This window comes from Rhinichthys klamathensis, unplaced genomic scaffold, assembly GCF_029890125.1.
Source record: "Rhinichthys klamathensis goyatoka isolate OS25496 unplaced genomic scaffold, OSU_Roscu_1.1 h1tg000722l_1, whole genome shotgun sequence".
Classification (NCBI taxonomy): Eukaryota; Metazoa; Chordata; class Actinopteri; order Cypriniformes; family Leuciscidae; genus Rhinichthys; species Rhinichthys klamathensis.
This window is the reverse complement of record NW_026607137.1, coordinates 524,534-550,384: the sequence shown is the minus strand read 5'-3', so window position 1 is coordinate 550,384 and position 25,851 is coordinate 524,534. Positions and strand designations below refer to the sequence as shown.

Here is a 25,851-nt window from a genome sequence, read left to right as displayed (position 1 = left end):
TACTAATGTTTGTAGTTTGTTATTGTATAGTTGCACAAATTAAAATCAGTTAAAGGAAAATACATTTAAAATGGACCAGAGATAAATGAGGGTCTGCAAAAAATATAGTCTTTATTACAAAACATGAACACCAACATTTGTAGCCAATATTTACCTTTTACAATTAATTTGTACATACTAAAGTTTAGTATTGATGTCATAAGAATTCACATGGTTCAGACAAATGAGTTAGTTGATAGTAGCTTTAAAAAGGTTCAGAGTCCTTGTGATTAGATCAAGTGAAAGCACATCAAGCAGTAATTTCATTTGATTTGGCAGACACATTTTGCATCATACTAGTATGTAAACAATTATAGTTGTTTATTAAGATATGTTAGTATTCGTCAAGAGTCAAATTCACTAAACTGGGCAGGGTGAATTTCTCTGCAGGAGAAGGAGGGGAAAGACTCTCAAGCTTGTCCAGATCAAGAGAGAAAAGCCTCTCCTCAGCAGTCCAGTGGCTCAAACCTGGGCTCTTCCTTGAATGTACTGGGGAGTCTTTGAAAGGGGATTTATCTAAAGAGGGCTCCAAGCACATTTGTGTCATCAGTTCAACAGGTGGCAGTATAAGTTCTTCCTCTCGCTCCTTGTTACCGTGGATCTCCTCTGAGCAGTCACTGTTAAATGACACCTCATCCTCAAAAAGATTTGGGAGCTCCTCCTGAGCAATGTTGAATTTAATAACATCACTTGAGCTTTGGCTGTTAAAAGCCTCCAGCTGCGAGGAGTCCCATGACACAGTTGAGTGAAGGGGTGACCCCTGCTGGACAGGAGGGGGAGTGCAATGGGCAAGAGTAGTTGAAAATAAGAGGGAAAGCTCTGGACTTGGTCTTGTGCAAGGGCTGTTCACCTCACCCATTGGCCTTTTGAGCCAAGAAAGACTGTCATGCTGATTCCAAGATGCTTGTTTCTTCTCAGCCATGCCTTCCTCCACAGCTTTTCTCCACGAACTTCTCACATCCTTAACTAGGGAGAGTTTATTAAAAAAGATACATAAAGCTAGGCTACATGTTTAAAATTATATCTAATGAAGAGTGAGCTAAATATTTATAACTTAAAATACTAAATGGAGAAGAAATCAAAAGACTTGTACTTAGACTCTCAGGGGTGCGGCATAGTTGTTGCCTAGCTGAAAAAGGGTCAGATGTGGCATATAGTAACTGCCCAAGGTCCACATCACTCCTTCCATTGACTGGACTCATGATCACTGCCTCTGCAAACTGAGAACCAAACAGCAAATTAACCTTTTCACACTGTACATTTATATAAACTCAAGCAGAAGATTGTCTGCTCCGTATCTGTCCGTGGCGATTTCTCTCAGTTCGCACCGGTCATCAGAGAGCAGGTTTGATATAGGGAAAACTTGTGATGAGTAGAGCACTGCTCAGGACTGCCCATGTATCAGTTTCCCAGAGCAAAATCTATAAGGCACTAAACTGCAAACACAGCTATTTTAGTCTGTTCAGTTGTGCTAAAAAAATCTAAAGATCTAAAATTACCTGTAAGTACCTTTAGTCAGAAGACGTTTGCTATAAGAAGCTAAGCTATAAGCCCCCATAAAGCACCATTGTTTAAAAAAGCATGTACAGAACCGGTTACAATTTGCATCAATTGGTCCAAAGAAAAATGTCGTAATTCTGTGAACTGATGAGAGTAAAATTGTTCTTTTCGGGTCTAGTGTTCATCTACAGTACGTCAGGCGGGTACTGAATTCAGGCCACAGTACACTGTGAAGACAGAAGCATGGTGGTGCAAAAATCTTGGTATTGGGATGTTTTTCATACTACAGTGTTGTGCCTATTTTATTGTACACCAGGGATAGATCAGTTTGAATACATCAAAATACTTGGAGATTGTTGCCCTATGCCGAAGAGGAAATGCCCCTCAAATGGGTCTTTCAACTAGACAACGACCCCCAAGCATACAAGTGCTCACTCGTGTGCTTTGGGGTCGTTGTCTAGTTGAAGACAAGCAACATCTTGGTTCCAGACTAAAAGGACTGAGGTAATGGAGTGGCCAGCTCAATCCCCTGACCTCAACCCTATTAAAAACTTGTGGAGTGACAAAGAATGCAGCTTCTGAAGCAAAACCCCAAAATTCACAGGAACTGTGGAATGCATTTCATTCATACTGGGCTGAAATACCAGTTTCTACTTGCCAGACGTTGGTTGACTCAATGCAACGCAGTTATCAAAAACAATGGTTATGCAACTAAATATTAGTTCAGTAATTTAGAGGGAAGTTAAATCTTACATTTCCTCAGTAGTTGTATTAAATTACCTCAGTGTACTTAAATAATAAATAAATAAAAATCACATACTTGACTTGCTAAGTTGTCATACTCCAAATCTAAAATTTGAGCCTTGTTCTTTAGGACAGAGGCCTTTGTCTTTGTTGAGTGCAGACTTCTGTGGCTAGGCTGTAAAAGAGGGAGAGGGGGGATAATCCAAGTTATGTTGAAAACAAAAAACAAGGTGGAACTTACAAACTTACAGTTTTCAAACATGCTCACAGATCAAGTATAATGCAAACAAACATTCCATTATTTGCATGAACTTCTGGGGGTATTCCAGAAAGCACGGATTGTAAAATTAACCTTTTCATACAGTACATTTATATAAACTCAAGCAGAGGATTGTCTGCTCCGTATCTGTCCGTGGCGATTTCTCTCAGTTCGCACCGGTCATCAGAGAGCAGGTTTGATATAGGGAAAACTTGTGATGAGTAGAGCACTGCTCAGGACTGCCCATGTATCAGTTTCCCAGAACAAAATCTACAAGGTATTAACTGCAAATACAGCAACTGAGATAGGGTGTTTATTTGTGCCAGCATGCATGGGGCTAAAATGAAGAGATACAGGCAGAAAAAGCATAGAGCTTAGCAATACAAAACTACCTGCACTGGAGTGGCTGTCTGGGTCACAGACTGAATTTTAACCGGGTAAAGCAAGGGAGATTGACATGGTGGTGCGTCAAAAGTCATCGGTTTTGTGGAAAAGCTGCTGTCAGAAGACAGCAGGACCCCCTTATCTTCAGCTGCCATTGAAGTGCTGTTGAGAAATTGGGGAGGAAGTTACACTTTATTTCCATGAAAATAGAACAAAAGTTATTTTCCCAACATTCACTATTTAGAAAGACTCAAATTGTGCTGTACGTTTTGAGCTCGGGCTCCAGTTGGACTTCTGGCTCAAAATGGACATCTGTCACTGTTACCTCTGGTTTTCTTTTTGACGGCTGCTCTAACAATTCTCAAAAGTGAGGGAGAAGAAGAAGAAAAAAAAAAAAAGGATAATTACACCATCTCTACAGAGGAAAGATATCACATAATGCACCCATCTAAGCTGTTAACTTACCAGGTAGTTTATATGGATATTGTGAGAGGACACTAGCCTCAAAGCTAGCCTCAGAAGCCGGCTCAAATGAGAGGGGAGCCATTGGAGAGACAAAGTCAAGAGCCTATTTACAGAAAGCAGATCATCCTCATTCAAAAAGTCAGAACATTGAGAAAGGTGCACCAAACTAAACATGTGACTTCTGTATGCTATGCATACTGCTTTGTATAATCTGGACACAGCAAAGTTTCAGAGAAGACAAAGTGAACTGTATGACCAGTGAAACTAAACTGGCAGCATAGATTTAAAACCAGAAATTACTTCACTTACAGGATCCTCTATAAGAAAAGAGCTCAGGGGTGTGTTTTTCAAACACACTGCCCAATTGTTCTCCCAGTCCTCCTCCATTCTTCTAATAGAGACCTTGATCTCGGTTGCATCCTCTTTAATCAGTTTCCGCCTGGAAAGATTAAAATCAATTTTAAAGAAAAAAAAAAGTAAATTGTACCTTCTAACACTTGACTTCTTTAAGTGTTAAACTGAAACACTATAATATGTTCAAAAGCTGAACAACCAGTAAAAGACCCCCAAATTCATTGTTCCTTCACATACCATTATACTCAGGTGACTGTGAACCCAGAAATATGGCCACAGATTTAAATTGTCAACACATGAATCAAATTAGACATTGATCAATCAGAGATGACTGGTGTCACTGGTGACAATGATTTTCTAATGGCTCGTTTCCACTGAGGCGTACGGTACGGTACGGTACAGTACAGTACGGGTCGGGTCGGTACAGCATGATCCGGCTAGCGTTTCCACTGCCAACAGTACCCTTACTTGATAGGCGTGGTGTTTGCCGGAAAGAAGCGATCGACGTCATTTTCGCGCGAAGAAAGCGACATAGTAAACAACAATGGATGACAAACAGCAGATCTTGTTCTTGCTTCTCGGGATGTTTGTCACAAGAAACAAGCGCTGGCATTAGGCGTTTCTCAATACCAAGTAGCCACGCAAAGTCCGACTCAGGAGATGACTCCCGAGGACGCGAGTCCAGTAATTCTGCTGATGGAACAGCGCGTTCTTGAATGCGCCACTCAGCTCGCTCTGCTACTCCGGTTATATACATTTTAGGCAACAATAAAACGAAATATGTTATAAAACACCACTCTGCTTCTTTTCGATTTAATTTAAATACATTTTAAACATTATAAGCACACAAATGTGGTTCAGGCAACGCATAGACTATTGATTATATTCACTGCATGTATGTAACGTTATATTTATAACAAAACTAAATATAAAACACAATCCTGCCTCTTTTCGTTTAAATTTAAAAATATTAAACATATTCCAGGCAATGTATTGCATATTGCATTGGTACAAATGTTGCAATAAACAACATTACAGATGATCTTAAATAAAATTAAAAAATGACAAAACTATCTATTTTTGTTGAATTTCAGTTTTATCAATAATATAGCCATTATAAAAGTATAAGTAAAAGGTACAAAAAGATATACAGTAAAGCTTTAATAACATAAAGCAAACAATTCAGTCAAAATATACAAATTCAGCGCTCAAATATGAAACTTCACTTAGCCTTCTGCCAAAACTATTGACCAGGGAACGAATTATAGATTCACGAGACCAAAGATCGCCTGTTAGGTCTGTACAAGACGAATTATATCTCATGTTTAACCACTACAGAGACGTCAGAGTCAGCGGCAAACATCAGAACGACTAGCCGGGGAAAGGCTGCTCCAGGCGGGGTACTTGAGCGCCGAGCACCCGGTGATTGCTTGGAATGGATCTTCAAATTATCATAAATCTATAAATAAACCACAGATTTGAGCTTTAAAAAACTACTTTCTCGCCTGAAAAACTCTTAAAACTACATTTCGTGACACAATAACAGTAGTATTATATTTCAACTGTATATTAAAAAATGGCGCTTCTAATGCCTTTGTAGCACGCGCAAGTGACGATACTCTGTCAACCAATCACCGTTCTGCAGTGAGTCTAGCTCCACCTTTTAGTACCGTACCACTGTGCTAGGTACCCCAACGGAAGGGTACCCAAAAAGTGGTACGGTACGGTTCGGCTTTTTGGTACCATTCGCAACTTTTGAAAGTGGAAACGCAAATAATTGCGTACCGAACCGAACTGTACCGTACCGTACCACTCAGTGGAAACGAGGCATAAATGAAATGAAACCAGGTGTTTTTGTTTTTCATTTTGTCTTTTAATGTAACGTTTAACAAACAACTTTAAAACTAACCCAGACACATGGTCAGTAATTTAAATCACATTAAAGGACACATAACTTGATTATGAATGTTCAAGAGCACGTTTAATTGTACCTGATAAGCTTGAGGTTTTCTTTTGAGCGGCTGAAAAGCAAGGCATTCTCCTGAAGGTCTTTGTGTTGAAGCTGTACACTCGGGCCTCCAATTTTCTCTCTCTCCTCACTAAGGACGTGTAATCCCTCATTTAGAAGCTCCAGCAAAGGCACGATGACAGGCTGCCCTCCCTCATACAAGCTACCAACACTGGACTATGGACACAAAACTTACTGTAAGAATTTTAAACACCAAAATAGAAAGGCTGATCTATTGAGATTTTAGGAAATGCATGGAGTGTTCATTAACTTGTGAAAATGTATGCGTTTTTGTGTTTAAGTTTTCCTTTTCTGCCTGTAGATCTCACCTGGTGGGATAGTTGCTCCATGCTTTCACGTAAAACTGCAGGCAACTTCACACTCAGGTTCTGCCCACCCAAGATGTACTGGTCTACCTGTCCATGGATCACACTCTCCATTACTTTTCGTTCTCCTTCAAGGGTGGATAAGACTCTGTCTGTCTCATTCCAAAGGCCTCGCACCTGAGAATGTAATTTACACAACAAATATATATATTAGAAATAATAGTACTGAAATTTCAGTAGTCAAGAGATTACTTATTAGAAAAAGAAACTGAAAAGTGAACATGTGGTACAAACCTTTCGATTTTTTGCAATAATGTCTTCCTTTAAATCTGCGTTACGGTCATGTTTTCTACAAACAAGAAACATTGTTTTTAGTGAAGTGAAAATGATCTGTGCAATTTACTTCAACAAAGCTGTAAAAAAAAAATATTTTAGAGATTTACTTAAGCAAATGATCATATTTGGCATCCTCTGCATCAAGGTCCCTCAAAGACTTTTCCAAACCTCTGAAAACAAAAAACATCTTGGTTACCTGAGTAGGGAATGAGACCCTGCAACAGTAGCTAAGGCTATGAGAACTGCCTCAGCTGTGACGATTGTCTGAAGCCCGTAAAGAAATGTTGTGTCATCGACATCATATAAGGACACACCCATATGGCATCAATCCTCAGATTTTGATGAAGGAAGCAGCAGAAAAGGACAAATATGGTAAGCTATGTATAGGAAACGAGACACCGCATGGCATGCCTTATCTTACCCATATATTTATGGTCTTGGAGTCTCTACTAATGAGCTGATGAATTGAATCAGGTGTGTTTGATTAGGAAGAGTTTGAAAATGTGTAGTGTTGGTTTGACTCCAGGGCTGCATCCGAAATCGCATACTTCCCTACTATATAGTAGGTGAAAAACAGTATGTGACAAAAGTAGTATTGCCTCCGAATTCACAAGTACTCATAAAAGAGTAGGCAAACAGTACCCAGATGACCAACTTCCGGCGAGATTCTTTGATGTACACTATACAATCCCATGAGGCCACAGGAGAGGATTTATGAATGGCAGTGAAGCAATTATGTAACTGATGCTGGTAGGTCACATGATAATGACAACATGGCGAATGTAGTACGTCCAGATTACATTCATACTATATAGAACATACTTTTTTAGCGGTCGTGAAGTAATTACTTATTCAAAATAAGTACAGGTAAGAGTATGGAATTTATGCAAAAACGGAAAGCCCAGGGGTTTGTTCTTTGTACCTCTCTTAATACATCTGAGATTATTTGACAGATGCCATATCTTCTAATTATGATAACTGATCTCTAGCCAATTTGGTTCTTCAAACAAATTTGCGGATTTGATTAAAATATCTGGATGAAGTTGTCTGAGATTACTGCGCGTTCTTGTGTTCATTGGAAAGGGCAGATATAACGATACTTGAAACCATAATCAGCAATGCAGCGATTGGCAGGCGGGAAGACAGCAACGTAATAACATCATATTAAAAAAGAACATCACACACCTGATGAAAAACTAGAATTTCTGGACCTTTATAAGGAAACCAATGCGACAAAAGTTATAATAGATAAATGAAATGAAATGTACTTTGTTACATGATTGCCAATTATTTCCATTTTTCCCATAATAGCTGCAAATTAATGCACGGCTTAGACTAACTGTACTGTGTGTAAGACTGCAATAAAACTATTAGGTAATTATTCCCTTACGAATAAATCTCTCAATAAGTAAAACTGGCTGTGTCTATATCATGATCGACTACACAACATTATAATATTATTTGCAATTTTTTTTTTTTTTTTAAATCATACCTCATTAAAATCGTTCAAATTGTTCCTGGTTCAATAAGGTACTCTTGCAAGAAAGTAGCTGTGGCTGGGACAGACTTTAAGGATCACCTTCGCTTAAACAGATGCAATCTAATCCTGTTTACATGAAATAAGCCTGCTATCGAGAGGGTTTGAGCTTACGGACATGTTGCTATGACAGCAACTCCAGGATGAGCTTTAAAGAACCTAACAATTAAGTAATCCACGTACGAAGAACGAACCGCTGGGCTGCGTTTAAGTCCAATTTTTTTAAGCCCTTTCCTCACTAACTTCCCTCTGTCTTGTTCACTCGAATGTACGTCATTGCGTACACGCAACAAGTGCCCACTACTGGTGAAATCCTTGCAATGCGTTTAAATGGAACACCCTAACCCCTTGATCACTTGGAATCCGATATGGAGCTAATTTATTATTAAAAGTTTTAATATAAAATATTTTTTTTTAAATACACGAAGGAAAATAGCTATATAAACTATAACTGTGTAAAAAACAGTAAGCTTAAGCATTAAATGCAGCATTAAATTATTAAATTCTGCCTGAAGTGACCCTCGAAAATCAAGGGTTCGAAGGTCTGTCCAACTAAACTTCCCTCGTCCACTTAATGAAGTTGAACGCTTCAAAATGGCAGTGGGGATTCCCCTGAGGGGAAGTTTGAAATTGTATGTCTAAAAGTGGAGTAAAACACAGCCCAGGAACAGGGTTGGTAAACAATGCTTTATACCACAGTGCCATGCTACAAGTGGCTGCCAACTAAGCAACCCCTCCCACAACACGGTAAGATTTTTTTGTTTTTAAAAGAAGTCTCTTCTGCTCACCAAGGCTGTATTTACAGTATTTGATCCAAAATACAGGAAAAACAGTAATGTTGTGAAATATTTTTATAATTTAAAATGACATTTCTATTCGAATATATTTAAAATGCATTTGAATTTTCAGCATCATTAATCCGCCTCATTATTATTATTACTAAATTAAAACAAAATTACTAAAAACCAAAGTAATTACTACTATTGTAATTTCACTATAAAAATTGAGAAGGAACATTTTTATAATACCAATCATTTTATTTTACATTACAACTATAAAATTCCAATACTAATATTTATGGCTGTCTTAATTTCTTCATTTTCAAACGTTAAACCATCTAACTTTATTTTGATGGATCCCTTAAAGCTTGTCTTTTGTTGGCACTCATTACAAGTACGGAAAGATGGTTGCCGCATGTTGCGTTGCCAAATGCATGTTAAAGCGAACAAAACTCAGAGCATATGCAGAGATAGTTTGTCTGGAGCAGCATTTATTGAAAACTGACCCGCTGCAAACACCGGCAGATAATGAGTTACTCACGGTTTTATTTCGATTAATTGCGCAGCCCAGGCTGCTTGACCATATAAAACTTCTCAATGACAGGATTGACCACGTCACAGAAAAACCCTGACAGAGACATAAATCACTTCCTAAAGAATAAGAAAATCTGAAATCTGAGGATTGATGTAATGGGCACGTCCTTATATGATGGCGATGACATAATAAGAGGCATTGTCAGTGCCATCAGCCAATGAATTGGCGAACTTCAGACAATGGCCAAACCTAGAGGCGTTTCCATAGTGTCAGCTTATGCAGCGTTGAGTGAACCTATGAAAGGCAACTAATAGCAAGTAAATTGTCTAAATATAAGATGCATTATATTACAAAATAAGACTTCCTGTAATGTAACCGATTCAACTGATGTGCAGTGCCTCCAACCAGTGAATGGAGGAATGTGGCCACTCACTTAGCTCTTTTCTGATAGTCATGAATAAGACAGTCCTGCTCTACGGTCACTCTCTGGAATTGTCTCTTCACCAGCTGAAATCTTTTTATCTCCAGCTCCTTTGAACTCGCTGGTACAGCTGCAGCCTCAGGGACCCACTTGTCATCTAATTGTTGATGTGACAAATGTAGAACACAATTATATCAATTTGAAAATATACCCTGAACATGATCATTTGATCCCTGGATAATAGAAAATAACTGCTTTTTACATTCGGGTCCATTTGGGTTCGAAAAAATTGCTGAGATGTCTGCACAGCCTGCAGCCCTAAACACCAGTGGCGAGGGGGAACTTTTTCAACCAGGTATGACACAGACCAAAATAAGAGACGACAAATAAGAAACACCAGGGCAGGCGTAGATTTAAAAGTATGCCCATCTTCCTATCTTATTTGAATGTTGAAACTTGTTCTCCGATCCTTTGCAATATTACATTAGCTGCTTTTTTAACCCATGTTGCCAAATAATGTAGCCTATAACCTACTTTGTGTAAAATATCAGAGACTATGTTTTTCGTGGATTTTCAGAAATGGTTTTGTTTGAGGAAAAACAAATATATATTTATGGTTTAATTTTTGTTAATTTGATTAGTTTGGCCTCAATTGCATTTAGATGGTTTTCTGTAATCAATCTGGCAACAGTAAATGATTGTTCTGCTTGGGCGAGCACCTTCAAGTAGATAAACCACTCATAAGCGTTGTTTCACCTCAAATGACATTTGTTTATTTTAATATTAATGGTGCCGTATGTGATATTGACAGCTAGTGGTTGAAATGGGTACTGAAACCCAAATTCAAATATAGGAGAGGGTTGTTTCTCCTGCCAAGTATGTAAGTATAAGTGTGTGAACATATCTGCAAACATATTCACACTCTTCGAAACTGCATGAATCACGTAAATGGCCTTTTACCATGTCAGAATGATGAATTTTGAGTTTGCAGATATGCTATAATCACAATAAATAAACATTGACATAATACATTAACAGTAGATCATAGGGATATGCAATTAACCGCAATTTATTTTTAATTTCAGCTTCAAACAATTATGAAAACATGATAATTTAGATAAAACGATTATTGTTCCACATTCTGTTCTTTTCCTTTAAAGCGGTGCACATTTGGCCGTCCTTAATGTCCAAAACACTCAAATCATGTAACATGACTGTTGGAAAATGCAGCCTACTGCAGGACTTGCTTGATATTAAAAAGTGTTATTAGTAAACTAAGACAAGCGATACATGCCTAAACGGTAAAATACACACAAAAAGTCTCCTCAAAGACAGTTGTTTATGTCTTAAGTAAACAGAAACCGAAATCAGATGAGTGACGGTATGTTAGATCAGTGCATTAAAGGAGAACTCCGGCGCAAAATGAACCTTTGGTCTAATAAAACATTGGTACCTAGTCAACCGTTCTCTGAGATTTGTTTTCATGATAATCGAATGTAAAGAGTTTTATCTCTAAAAACTGTTTAGCGTATAATGCTAGTAATGGGGGCATCTATTAAGTAAAAATAAATCGCTAGTTTATACCACTAACAAGACTCAAAATAGCCCCACACTAACACAGTAACATAATGAGGGTTCCTACATGCAAAACGAAGCATTGAGAACTTTGTAAGTGTACAGACCGTTTAATAAGAAGATATTTTATGAAGACAGTCCACTTCGTGTGTACAGACAGGAGCCATCTTTGGAAAACAGTCTAGACTAGTCAAACCACGAACGACGTGCTAGGTGAGCTGAACTGTATGAAGTTCAGTGAACTTCTGAACTGTATGAATGGCGTTCGTGGTTTGACTAGTTTAGACTGTTTTCCAAAGATGGCTCCTGTCTGTATACACGAAGTGGACAGTCTTCATAAAATATCTTCTTATTAAACGGTCTGTACACTTACAAAGTTCGCAATGCTTCGTTTTGCATGTAGGGACCCTCATTATGTTACTGTGTTAGTGTGGGGCTATTTTGAGCCTTGTTAGTGGTATAAACTAGCGATTTATTTTTACTTAATAGATGTCCCCATTACTAACGTTATACGCTAAACAGTTTTTAGAGATAAAACTCTTTACATTCGATTATCATGAAAACAAATCTCAGAGAACGGTTGACTAGGTACCAATGTTTTATTAGACCAAAGGTTCATTTTGCGCCGGAGTTCTCCTTTAAGTGCATTCTTAAAGTAACAGCAGCCTATTATACCTGCTGCAGTCTGTCATTAATGTTAATTAAACAACAAAAGAAAACGATAAAATCACTCTTCTTGACTGAATGACTGGTAGCTTTACTAAAAATTAATGTATATTTAATTGATACAGTGAAGACAGAGCAGTATGCAGCATGTTATTTTACATTTGATTACTTTATAAATGTATATAGCAGGCTATTGAACACTATACTATTAGAAAGAAAAAATTAATAAAATTGTATATTTTGTCCTATTGTTTGAATATCATTTGTTTTAATTGCTTAAAAAAAAATTATTGCATTAGTTAGCCTAGTATTTGGTATCAAGAATTGTTAAATTTCACTAGTATCTAAATTTTGATATCATACCAACCTAATTTCTAGCAAAATATGCTAGATATTTATATCGCTATGGTGCAAAAAACAACTCATTAGATTTGTCATCTCGGCCACTAATCAAGTTAAATAATTGTGGTAACAATACTGACCCAAATACTTGTGATTATGATTTTTGGCATAATCAAGCAGCCCTAGTAGATCATAAGCTATCGCTTGGCATAAATGTGGACTATTCATTGACTGTGAACTGCTCTGAAACCACAAGCCTGTTGAAACGTGCAGCGCTCACATTTAATTAAATCACATTAATCCATAATTACAATTCCTTGAATACCTCTTGACATTAAAATAACATGATACTAGAGACCTTTCTTACACCATTTAAGACTTTGTATGGCCTTAAATTTGATAAAAACTGAATTTAGGGCTTTTTAAGGATCCACAGGGAACCTGGTTTTTGTGGAAATTGCTTCACAGATCTTTAGGAAAACAATAGGGCACTGAACACTTTCAGTGCTTGGGCCCTAATAATAATGGCATACCTGTGGTCAGTGTCTTCAGTGTTTTCAGCATGACATATTTGGATAAGTGGAGCATCAAGTTGATAAATCTTGGTCCAAAAGCAGAGAGCAAATGTGATGCAGCTACTTTAGGAAAAGTGTTACCTTCCTCGTTCTAAATATAAAAAAAAAAAAAAAAAAAAAAAATAACATTAAAAACCAGTAAAGGTGCATAAAGAGTACAATAAAAGTATTTAGTAAAATAGTAAAATATATTAATATGTAACTCGACACATATTACTCGACGTTTTTTGCCCCTAAACATTCTCTAGGAACACAAAATGAACAAAGTTTTATGTAAAACACAAAATTGCACATACCGCTATCTCTTGGAGCCATGCAAAAGCCACCTTGCGAAACTCAGCATCACCTGTATGATCCCAAATTGGCCAGCAATGTCTATACAAACAATAACATTTTTGAATCAGCAATTCAAATCACAACAGATGAAGATTGTAAAATTAAAAAAAGTACTGTATAGCTAGTGTTACCTGAAGACGTCTTGGGCACGAATGGGATTCAGTTTATCAAATAAAAAGTGTATGACAATGTAGAATGCCTCTTTGTTCGGCTTATCAAACATGTTCCTGTAAAAAATTAAATAAATAAAATGAAAGCAAGCAAGCAGCATTGATCAGGCCCTCACATCTTGGTGTGTCCGAGCATCCCTAGCCTTTCAAGTACTTCCTGTTTCATGGCTTAAAGTCAAAATTCATCATGCAACCCTCTACAATGCGAGTAAATCACTCGCATATCGTACAGTATATCGTATAACAGCTGAAATAGCTGAGTCAGTCTACTACACAACACACTTAATGATTGGCGAGTAAAAACCCTGCCGACGATACTTGTGGTTTTATTTATAAAACATTAAACATAACGTTACGTTGGGTGTTGCTAATAATTTCCACCGTTTTCTTATCGAATTTATGTTTGAAATGAATTTTGTGAGAACAACTGTTGAAGAAAATGTCATTGAACCCAAATTTTAGGTTCATGGTGAAGGAAGACATTCTTACGGTGATTGGTTGTAAGGATGATAAATGCACGTTGATGTCACAGCAATGCGTCTTGAATAAAATATTTTTTCATTAAGTCCTGTTTCTCTTTCTCTCTCGGTCTCTTTTTTTTTTTTTTTTGCCGTTATGGTCTGAGTAGACATTTCATGTCTTTCTTTCCAGATTCATTTAATTAACCCTAAAAGGGGCGACGTATCCTGGGTGAAGCAAATATTTGGAGACTTCTTTCATACATTCTTTGTTTAGCTCACACAGGCAACATTTCAAAACAACATGACCACCTGTAGTGGGAAATCTACTCGCCTTCAGATAAAAAGTTGATATTTCACATATTTACTATATTTGGAGGGGACTTGCGTGTTTCAAAAGTTGTTGTTAATTAACTTAATTTTAAAAAAAAAAAACATAATCTGCCTGTAAATGTTTGTATCTCTCAGGTCACGCCACCCCTTTGGGGGTATAAATTAATTGAAAATAGAATGGTTGTTTGGCAATGCGTGTTAATTTTTTTTTATTTTTTTTTTTTTATGTTAATGTAAATGTAACAGGCTTTTGGGACACATTTATTTGTCCATATCTCAATTATCATTGACTTGCAATGTTAAATGCAAATCAATGATAAATGTTCTTGTTTGTTTGGACAAAATGTTCAAAATATCTTATTTTCAGTGAAAATTTGTCTGTTCTTATTTATTGTTCTATTTATTTTATTTAGCTGTAAGAAAATAACCATTCTGCAGTAATGCAAAGATGTTATTGTTATTTAACTTTGTAAAAAATATTAGTTTAATTTGAAAACACTGCATTTATAGTTGTTGTTGCTAGTTTGTATGTTTGAGTTGAGAAATACACATTTCAGCAGTAATCTGTGTACATATTCCTTGATAAGCAAGTAAGTTGACTCATGATACCATTTGTTCATTATATCACAATCGCAATCCTCAAATCGTGCAGCCCTAATATATATATATATATATATATATATATATATATATATATGAAGACTTCTGTCTAAAGTGTTTGTTTAATAGTATTTTATCAGGCTCCTAGGTTGCTACCCAAGTACCGGCATTTCTGAATGGGCTGAGGCTGGGATTTAGTGAGTTTGAAGTGAAAGTATTTGATGAACAAGTATTTGATGGGTTGGATTTTTATCTGGTAGGCTGGATTTTAGATTTCCTTGTGCAGAGAAGACAGAGAGTCAAAGTAAACGACTGTTAACTACTGGGTCACCTCAAGGATGCGTCCTCTCTCCCTTATTATTTATTCTGTACACTAATGACTGTAAGAGTGGTTTTAGTAATAGGCACATCTTAAAATTTGCTGATGACTCTGTACTTGTTAGCTTATTGAGTGAGGAGGATTCTACGCATGGTCCTGTGGTTGATGATTTCACTGCTTGGTGTCAGAATGCTTTTTTTAAAACTCAATGTTCTGAAAACTAAAGAGATGAGTATTGATTTTAGATTGAGGGAGAAATTAATTGATGAACAGCAAATAATTATTAACGGAGTGGGTATCCAGAGTATTGAACAGTACAAGTACTTGGGTACTGTATTAGATTGTAACTTTTTCCGCAAATACTGATGCCTTGTGTAAGAACGGGCAGCAAAGATTGTATTGTTTGCGTAAACTAAGGTAATTTAATGTGGAGAAAACATTGATGTGTGTATGTTTTATAGATCCTATATTGAGTCGTTTATATCCTTTTCATTGTTGTGCTGGTTCAATTCTCTGAATGTGAAAAATAAAAATCGTATTGAGAGGATGGTAAATCAAGGAAATAAAATAAGCATATGACCATGGCTCAGTTATACCAGAGACAGGCTTTGGGTAAAGCACAGAACATTTTGTTAGAAGATTCTCACCCCTTGTATCATAAGTTCTATCTTCTCTGAGCGGACAGAACTCCGCTCAGTAAAACGAATCGGTTTAAAAATTAATTTGTTCCATCAGCTGTAAAGTTTTTAAATTCTAGGTAAATGTGTTTATTGGGTATCTTTTTTCCCATATTTTCGTGTATGTGTGTGTGTGTGACATTGTTTTATGTGTATGCTTGTTTGCTGCAAACCAAATTGCCTTCGGGAAATGAATAAAGATGAACTGAACTGAACTGAACTGAACTGAACGTATACTATGTGCGGAGAGCATTCACTCAATATTATTCTCTCATTTTTGACAGAGGTGGCTTTTAGAGGCTTTTGCATCAGAGGTCTTCATATAAGCCCTGATGATAAAGATTGTTTTTTTGTTTTTTTTTTATTTATTTCACAGGAATGCTATATCGGTTAAGCTCTAAGCTGTTCCTAATGCTAATCACTTCTAAGAGAGGGAATGGAATATGCTGCACATGTTGCTTGCCAATAAATAAAGAGTTAAATTATAATACTTTCTCCTCAATTTTAATACTTTAATATACATTGTTGTAAAGAATAGCTAAATAAACAAATAAATAAATAATAGTAGCCTACATAATACATTCATCATGTATCATTTAGTATTAATTATTTCATTGATCGTATCTGCCGATACTGCTTCCAGTGATCGGTGATTGACCCCAAAAATCCTGACCGAAGCACCATTAATCAATTATTAAATTTAATTGATTAGACATGTTTTTGACTATTGGAATTTGAATTAAACAAAACAATGATTTCAAGTTTGTTTTAATAAAGCATTTGTTCAACCAAAAAAACAACAGTTTTCATTCATTTACAGTCATTGTAACTGATGATAATGTAATAATATATATAGTGAAACCGTAATATTTTTGAGACTGTTATCATACCGTGAAAATGTCATACTGTTACAACCTTATAACGCAACTCAACCAGGCCTCGCCTCTTTATTTTTGCATATGCCTTGGGCGGCAATGATTTAAGTTAGGGATTATATGACGTGTATTCCCTCAAGACTACAATCGAGAAACTGTGCCTTCTGATATAGAGAATAAATTCCTTTTGGAGTTACTGTTAGGCCAACCTGAAAAACTTGAAACCACTGTTTATTTCATTTTCAGCCACCAAAATGAATATCTGTCCTACCAAAGATTTATTTTATCAATTAACGAAACCTGCCTTTCTGCAGTACCGGTACCCGCTGATAGCTGGCTGCTTTAATACGCTCCTGTGAGTGATTGTGTAAGTGCTCTGTGAAGAGCGTCAAAGGTTTCGATTTACAATGTGTTTCTGCAGCGCTGAGCTTTGTAGCCAATCACAGACATACCTGTTGACAGTGTGAACACAATGGCCAATCAGTTCACATGGGTAGGGTACTTGGTACTTTGTATTGAGTCCACCAAAGAACATTTTTGACCCAGGAAAAACACTGATTTGTATCTTGAACCTATTGTATTTATTTGTGCTATTGCGTGTAATTTGCTTATTTGTTCTTATTTTATTAATGACTGTTTACTACTCTGTTTTAAATTTATATTAGGCTAGTAGTAGTTTTTGCTGTGGTATCAAAATAAGAATTGAGAATTAAGTGAAATTTCCCTGGTATCTAAAATATTGATGTCATAGCCTAACCTTATTTGTTAGAATACAAGATTGCATGGGTCAAACCAATACCTATTTTATTTGTTTGTTTGTTTATTTATTACTGTTCTTTAGGCCCAAACAGAGAGGAGTATTAAAAGTGCTTTTCATAAAACCCAAGATATCTGTTGGGCGGAGCATTTGCGCGATGAGAACTGTGGTGCGTCTCAATCAACTCTCTAGCTTCCTAAGTAATTGGACCACTAAATAGTGTACACGTATTCGGGCACTGGTAAGTACAGTAAGGATCCCGGCTCACAACACATTGGGACACTGATGACAATTTCCATGACAAGGTATTTATTGTACAGCATCACCACTGGTATTTATGAACAGCAGCAGAACTGATTTATTTATGATATAATTTGTTGTTATTTAAAGTAAAGTACTTTTCTTGTTACATATATGTGCAATATTACAGCCGTAAATAGATTATAAATAATATCTGGATTATGTACATTACATGTAGCGATGTAACTTATCTTTATAATTAAATAATGGTTTGTATTAAAAAAAAAAAAAACCTTGTGGGGATATTTAGGGAGCGAAAGTTAATGTACGGAAAGAACTTTGCTATTGAGACAGCCCTTAAAATGGCCGACTCCCTGATCAGTGCCCTGACAACAGAACAAGAGTAGCAGCTAGCTTATTGAGACGCACCCTATGTGCGGGTAGTGTACTGAGTTTACATGTATGGTATGAGTACATTTTTTGGCTGCATTCAATGACTACAAAGATGTACATCGAGGACCAGTGTAATTAAAAGACAAATTATAACGTCAAAAAAATAGACATTCATATAAGAACTAACATTGTAAAAACCACACGATTACGAGTTAATGACGAAGATATTCAGTTATGAGAAAAAAAGAGATAGCATGACTTACATTCCCAGATTCAGATGTTTGATGTTTTTGGTAACGGTCTCCGGTCTGAATTCGAGACACAGGAGGCACCACCATAAATATTTACCGTTTGTTTTCTGTAGTTTGGACATCTCGCATAAGTTAATAGAGCAGCGCGTCAGGACAAATAACTCCGCGATCAACTGAACAAACACTTTGCAAGCTATCAATGATAACCCATTCACACCATAGTTATCGTATAACGCTTGGTCTGGGTGGGACCTACTCAAAAGATAAACTGAATAAAATATTTACTTATATTCAAGATCACCGCAACTTCCTGCTAACCGCCAAATTATTTGAGCGTATTTACAGCGTCTGTGGCTTCAACTCAAATCTTTATCAAGACAGACTAGTGTCCTTGTTTAATGCTGATTTATATATACAAACAATAGGCTTAAAGCAAAATGGCGACTGCGTCGTTCTTCAAACCTATCTCTCATTCTCTCACTCAGGCGAAAGACTATTCAGTGTGTTTATACATCAGCATTTAAGTACGCGATAATACGAGAGCGTTGCATGTATTGGGACGCGACCATTGAAATTGGGCGGGACCTGAATTACGTTGCAGTTCTTACTACGGCAAGCAAAAAAGATCAAATACGTCAACGGGAAAACAGAACGCGTCACGCGCTCTTTTTCAGAAGTAGGAGTCAGGACTCTGTATTATGCTTATGTTATGACAATGATGATAATTGTTGTTAATGTTTTGTGTTTCTTTTTTTTTCGTTTCTTTTCTTCAAGCATTTAATAAAAAAATAAAAATACAAAAAGAGAGCACTGAATCAATGAAAATATCAGCTCCATATTATGGTGGAGTAAGTTTTAATATGTTTAAACACTGTGAGGAATCGAAGGGATTAATTAATTAATCACTGTAGTCACTTGAACTATTTTAACGATGTCTTTACTAACTTTTCTGGGATGGCAGATATCTATTACCTAGCAGCCTAAGGAGTGAGCCAGCTCTCAGATTTCATCAAAAATATATAATTTTTTTGTTCCAAAGATGAACGAAAGTCTTACGGGGTTGAACAACATGAGGGTAATTATAATTCTGAGTAATTACTGACAGAATTTTCATTTTTGGGTGAACTAACCCTTTAATGAAAATAAATGTGAAGGGTGACAGTAAATCGACAAATGTATTATTTGGAGAAAGGATTTTTTCAGACGTGGTTGGGAACACTGGACTTTTGTAAATTGATAAAAAAAAGAAATACTGGTAAATAAAGAAAATATGATAGCAGTATTTTTAAATCAGACAAGCATTGAAACTGCATTAATTTAATTGCATTAAAAATTTAGTCCTATTCTTCTGAATAGAACTATATATATATATTATATATATATATATATAAATGGTCTGATGAATGGTATTCCCCAAGGCAGTGTCATTAGCCCTATTTTGTTATAATCATGATGTATTTGCATCAGTTAGTGGGAAATTAGGAAAGTCATTATTTGCAGATGATGGCTCTCTATGGTGCAAACAGCTCTTGATCAAGTTTAGAAATTGTCAGTGGGGCTATGGTGGGGTTTTAAGTTCTTAGTTGAAAAGACTCAAACTATTATATGCACTAAAAAGAAAATAAGAGGAGGCTTGTAATTATAAGTTAATAATAATTTAAATCAAGTTTCAGTAATGAAAATGATGGGTTATGGTTTGATAACAGACTAACATGGAGATTGATAATATAATTGGGAAATGTAAAAAAATAAGAAAAGAAAAGAAAATTCAAAATGTTATGAGATGTGTATGGTTACAGCCTATAATTCTACATCTAAATCCCCAAAATTTGGAAAGGATTCAGTCGCAGATAGACCATGATCAGTCACAGGCTTTAAGAATCTGCTGTGGAGCATATATATCATCCCCATATCACCTTTACAGGTGGAATTGGGAGAAATGCCTCCATACATTAGACAAAAGTGATTATTGATGACATACTGGATACATTTATCAAGTCAAAATGATCTTCACCCAACAAAGAAAGTAGACCCATGTTGGGAATATGGGAAAGGCAAAAACACCAGCTTTGGTTGGATAAAAGGATCCCATTATATTTGCTAAATATTAGACGTGAAACTAAATTATGCACTTATTTGCTCTGACTCAAGCCTTATTAAGAATATATGCAACATTCAGATAAAAGGTAGGATATTGTGCTATAAATCCTCCATTTAGTATGGATGTTCTCCATTTTTTGAGCTGAGGGACAGGAGCTACTATAGTAGGTTGGTCACTGGTGGTGTGGCGGGTTAGCATCAACTGTGCTGAGACTGGAGAGGATGGATGCAGATATGGATGATGAAGATGATTCTTCAATAATTGATAGTGAGGGATGGTTCCAGACGCATCAAAAAAATGGAAAAATAGAGATTCTGAGTCAGGTGACAACATTACAGAGGTAGACGGAAATAACAAGACAATGAAAATGGAGGTGGAATAGAAAGTAATAAGCATTTTCTCGTCAAGTCAAGTCATCTTCATTTATATAGCGCTTTTAACAATGTAGATTGTTCCAAAGCGGCTTTACAGTGATAATAGGAAATTAAAGTAACAGAGATTGTTTTGGCTTTACAGCAGCTCTAGAATAAAGTTATTTTCCAGCTAAAGTTAATTTTGATTGATTCACTTCCGTCGCAACGATCATTAGTTATTAACTAGGGCCGCTAACACGACACCGTTTTAACAGAAAACTCTTAAGTTCTCTTTACGCAAACTTAATCTATGCAGCCTAACATTGAATTATAGAAGTCTATAGTGTGTTATGTGTATGCTAGGTCAAAGAGATGTGTTTTTAGTCTAGCTTTGAACTGACAGAGTGTGTCTGCTTCCTGGACAATGTTAGGAAGACTGTTCCAAAGTTTTGGTGCTAAATAGGAAAAGGATCTACCAGCAGTCGATTTTGATATTCTAGGTATTATCAACTGGCCGGAATTTTGAGATTGCAATAGACGTGAAGGACTATAATGCATTAAGAGCTCGCTCAAGCACTGGGGAGCTAGACCATTTAGTGCTTTGAAAGTAATCAGCAATATTTTAAAATGTATACGATGTTTAATAGGGAGCCAATGCAGTGTTGATAGAACCGGGCAAATATTGTATGGTCATACTTGGTTCTGGTAAGAACTCGAGCTGCTGCGTTTTGGACCAGCTGTAGTTTATTTATTAAGCGTGCAGGGCAACCACCCATGATAGCATTACAATAATCTAGCCTTTGATGTCATGAACGCATGAACTAATTGTTACGCATTTGCCAATGAGAGCATATGACGTAATTTAGATATATTTTTAAGATGGAAAAATGCGGTTTTACAGATGCTAGAAATGTGACTTTCAAATGAAAGATTGCTATCAAAGAGCACACCCAGGTTCCCAACCGACGACGAAGACTTGACAGAGCAGCCATCAAGTGTTAGACAGTATTCTCTAGGTTATTGTTACAGTTATGTCTGTCTTGTGTCTGTATTCCTGTGTTTCCCCCCGTCATTGTGATTTGGTTTAGTCCTGTGTTAGTTTTCCCGCTCCTCGTTTGTGTTCAGTTCCTTCACCTGTGTCTAGTTAATTTGCCCCAGCTGTGTCTTGTTCCCATGATCCGTTCTCTGTGTATGTAAACCCTGTGTTCTCCCTCACTCCTTGTCGGTTCTCGTTCGTATGTACGTTTGTGAAAGGTGCGTTTATGTAACGTTGATGTTAGGTGTGTTATCCTCTGCCCGTCTGCCTGCCTGTATCCGTTTGTTGTTTTGCTTTATTAAGTAAAGTCTATTGTTTTTGGAAATCCTGATCTCCTCGTCTTCCTCTGCCTACACCTACCGTAACAGAAGAACCGACCTAGACAGAAAGTGACAAGATGGGTATTTTCCTCACCCCTTCCAACTCCAACGAATCTAAGCTGATCTGTTTCCAAGACGGCCGGCACATCGAGGAGTATGTTGCTGAATTCCTGGAGCTCTCCGAAGGGGTAAGCTGGGCAGAAGAGGTCCAGGAGACCGTCTTTTGGTTTGGGTTAGATGATACCCTTCATCATCAAGCTCCAGCGGCGGTAATCCCAGGATCTTTTGCCCACTACCTGGATCATGTGCTATGGTTGAGTGGCTCACCCTTCACCGTAGTTGAGGTTGATGACATCGCCACTCAACCACCAACTCCAGCCATCTCCACCACGCCAACCATCATCCCAGAGTCTAGTCCCGCCGAGATAGTCACACCAGAGTCCTTAGTTCCTCTCCTCGTCCAGGTTCCAGAGGAGATGAACCTTATAGACTTTGACACTGAGCCAGTGTTTCTCCCCGTCACGTCTGCCGAGCCAGAGCTCCCCTGCAGCCCTGCCGAGCCAGAGCTCCCCTGCAGCCCTGCCGAGCCAGAGCTCCCCTGCAGCCCTGCCGAGCCAGAGCTCCCCTGCAGCCCTGCCGAGCCAGAGCTCCCCTGCAGCCCTGCCGAGCCAGAGCTCCCCTGCAGCCCTGCCGAGCCAGAGCTCCCCTGCAGCCCTGCCGAGCCTGAGCTCCCCTGCAGCCCTGCCGAGCCTGAGCTCCCCTGCAGCCCTGCCGAGCCTGAGCTCCCCTGCAGCCCTGCCGAGCCTGAGCTCCCCTGCAGCCCTGCCGAGCCTGAGCCCGTCGCCTGCCCGCCAGAGCCTGAGCCCGTCGCCTGCCCGCCAGAGCCTGAGCCCGTCGCCTGCCCGCCAGAGCCTGAGCCCGTCGCCTGCCCGCCAGAGCCTGAGCCCGTCGCCTGCCCGCCAGAGCCTGAGCCCGTCGCCTGCCCGCCAGAGCCTGAGCCCGTCGCCTGCCCGCCAGAGCCTGAGCCCGTCGCCTGCCCGCCAGAGCCTGAGCCCGTCGCCTGCCCGCCAGAGCCTGAGCCCGTCGCCTGCCCGCCAGAGCCTGAGCCCGTCGCCTGCCCGCCAGAGCCTGAGCCCGTCGCCTGCCCGCCAGAGCCTGAGCCCGTCGCCTGCCCGCCAGAGCCTGAGCCCGTCGCCTGCCCGCCAGAGCCTGAGCCCGTCGCCTGCCCGCCAGAGCCTGAGCCCGTCGCCTGCCCGCCAGAGCCTGAGCCCGTCGCCTGCCCGCCAGAGCCTGAGCCCGTCGCCTGCCCGCCAGAGCCTGAGCCCGTCGCCTGCCCGCCAGAGCCTGAGCCCGTCGCCTGCCCGCCAGAGCCTGAGCCCGTCGCCTGCCCGCCAGAGCCTGAGCCCGTCGCCTGCCCGCCAGAGCCTGAGCCCGTCGCCTGCCCGCCAGAGCCTGAGCTTCAAGCCAGCCCTACAGAGCCTTCTCTACTGGTCCCATCCAGCCCTCCCAAGCCTGACCTGATGCACGTCCCTGAGCCTGGCACTCTCCCCAAGAAAATTTTTTTGGGGGGGGGATATAGGCCACCTGATGGTGCGTCTCCGCCATGGCCCCCTGACCAGCTTGCTCCGCCCTGGCCACCGGAAGAGGCGTCTCCACCCTGGCCACCTGAAGGGGCGTCTCCGCCATGGCCCCCTGACCAGCTTGCTCCGCCTTGGCCACCCGAGGGGGCATCTCCGCCCTGGCCACCGGAAGAGGCATCTCCACCCTGGCCACCTGAAGGGGCGTCTTCACGCTGGCTATCAGCACGGCCTGCTCCGCCCTGGAGGCTTCCTGTTCCGGGAAAGCCACGCCCTCGTCAGCCTCCAGGGCGCCCTCCCTCCCGCCCCTATTTGATGTTTATACGGCGTGGGGACACGCCTTTTCGAGGAGGGGCGTAATGTTACAGTTATGTCTGTCTTGTGTCTGTATTCCTGTCTTTCCCCCCGTCATTGTGATTTGGTTTAGTCCTGTGTTAGTTTTCCCGCTCCTCGTTTGTGTTCAGTTCCTTCACCTGTGTCTAGTTAATTTGCCCCAGCTGTGTCTTGTTCCCATGATCCGTTCTCTGTGTATGTAAACCCTGTGTTCTCCCTCACTCCTTGTCGGTTCTCGTTCGTATGTACGTTTGTGAAAGGTGCGTTTATGTAACGTTGATGTTAGGTGTGTTATCCTCTGCCCGTCTGCCTGCCTGTATCCGTTTGTTGTTTTGCTTTATTCAGTAAAGTCTATTGTTTTTGGAAATCCTGATCTCCTCGTCTTCCTCTGCCTACACCTACCGTAACAGTTATTATGTGAGGAAGTTTTTTGTCCAATAATTAGAATCTCTGTTTTTTCAGAATTAAGTAGTAGGAAATTACTAGTCATCCAATTTTTTATATCAGCTATGCATTCCGTTAATTTAGTGAATTGTTAAGTTTCGTCAGGGCGTGAAGAAATATAGAGCTGAGTATCATCAGCATTACAGTGAAAACTAATTCCATGCTTCCTAATGATATCTCCTAAGGGTGCATGTACAGAGTGAACAGCAACGGTCCTAGTACTGAGCCTTGTGGTACGCCATACTGAACTTGTGATCGAAAAGACATCTCTTCATTTACTGCTACAAACTGATAACGGTCAGATAAGTATGATTTAAACCATGCTAATGCAATTCCACTAATGCCAACATCAGTTTCGAGTCTATTTAAAAGAACGCTGTGGTGAATGTTATCAAATGCAGCACTAAGATCGAGTAACACTAATAGAGAGATACAACCACGATTGGATGATAAGAGCAAATCATTTGTGACTCTGATGAGAGCTGTCTCAGTACTATGGTATGGTCTAAATCCGGACTGAAAATCCTCGCAGATATCATTTCTTGGTAAAAAGGAACATAATTGTGAGGATACTGCCTTTTTTAGTATCTTTGACAGAAAAGGTAGATTCGAGATCGGCCTGTAATCTACTAATTCTGTACGATCAAGTTGCGTTTTTTTAAAGGGGTCATATAATGGTACATGCACTTTTACAAGTTGATTGTACTGAAATGTTTGTTGGCAGTGCCTGTACACAACCATCATAAAATGATAAAAATCCATCCAGTGTTTTTGTTTTAATCTCCTTATGTTTTCCCCTGTCTCAAATCGAGCCGTTCGACCTTGTGACGTCACACGCTCTGAAGCCCCTCCCACGATTGTTGATTGACAGCAACGTTTCAACACAGACCCGCCCTCGCTCGTGAGAGCTGTCAATCATAGTCTGCGCGGACCGGCGCGGTCATTGTTGATATGCTGGAGCTTGTCTATGAGCAGAATGGCGTCTTGATTGTGGTGTTCTGTTCTTGGGTGCAATAAGGAACACAGCAGTCATTTTAATGTTCCTAAATCCGAACCGCTGAAGACGCAGTGGCTGAGTTTTGTTTTCGAAGGGAATATTCCCCACGAGCAACGTCAATGCTTTCATGTTTGCGCGAATCATTTCTCACCAGACTGCTTTATAAAGGAGGGTCAGTATAAAGCTGGTTTTGCTAAGAAGCTGCTCCTGAAAAAAGGATCGGTACCAGCTATTCGTGTTCCTGCTGAACCTCTAGAACAACTGAAGTGAGTGTAACGTTTTATTAAACTTTATATTAATATTTTTAATCTTTGCAAATCGCTAGCTGCACGCTTCACAATGAATGCGTCTAAGGTTTACACTTAGGGTACATTACGGCATGTTTTCTATGTATGATGTTCTCAATATAATTCATAATCCCACGTTTATACTGAAC

General features: G+C 39.1%; 1 protein-coding gene and 2 non-coding genes across 4 annotated transcripts; all 3 read right to left on the bottom strand.

Moving 5' to 3' along the window:
- Positions 1 to 149: 149 nt before the first annotated feature.
- On the bottom strand, positions 150 to 18,696 carry haus6 (HAUS augmin-like complex, subunit 6). Of its 2 annotated transcripts, none has more exons than XM_056242324.1 (16): positions 18,267 to 18,696; positions 13,313 to 13,408; positions 13,142 to 13,220; positions 12,804 to 12,936; positions 9,700 to 9,844; positions 6,523 to 6,585; positions 6,374 to 6,428; positions 6,083 to 6,256; positions 5,737 to 5,930; positions 3,701 to 3,830; positions 3,392 to 3,494; positions 3,193 to 3,277; positions 2,935 to 3,088; positions 2,360 to 2,458; positions 1,133 to 1,259; positions 150 to 1,005 (listed from the first exon to the last, which is right to left on the bottom strand). In XM_056242324.1, exons 1-16 carry the CDS (start codon positions 18,374 to 18,376, stop codon positions 374 to 376), a joined length of 2,379 nt encoding a protein of 792 aa, XP_056098299.1. In that variant the 5' UTR covers positions 18,377 to 18,696; the 3' UTR covers positions 150 to 373. The 2 variants fall into 2 exon arrangements, with proteins under 2 accessions (XP_056098299.1, XP_056098298.1); XM_056242323.1 differs by having other exon boundaries at positions 3,193 to 3,286; positions 18,267 to 18,695.
- Positions 1,321 to 1,451, bottom strand: LOC130077193 (small Cajal body-specific RNA 8). Its single transcript, XR_008805717.1, has one exon. It is a non-coding gene; the product is annotated as a small Cajal body-specific RNA 8 (non-coding RNA).
- Positions 2,673 to 2,803, bottom strand: LOC130077192 (small Cajal body-specific RNA 8). The gene has a single exon (XR_008805716.1). It is a non-coding gene; the product is annotated as a small Cajal body-specific RNA 8 (non-coding RNA).
- Positions 18,697 to 25,851: the final 7,155 nt, after the last annotated feature.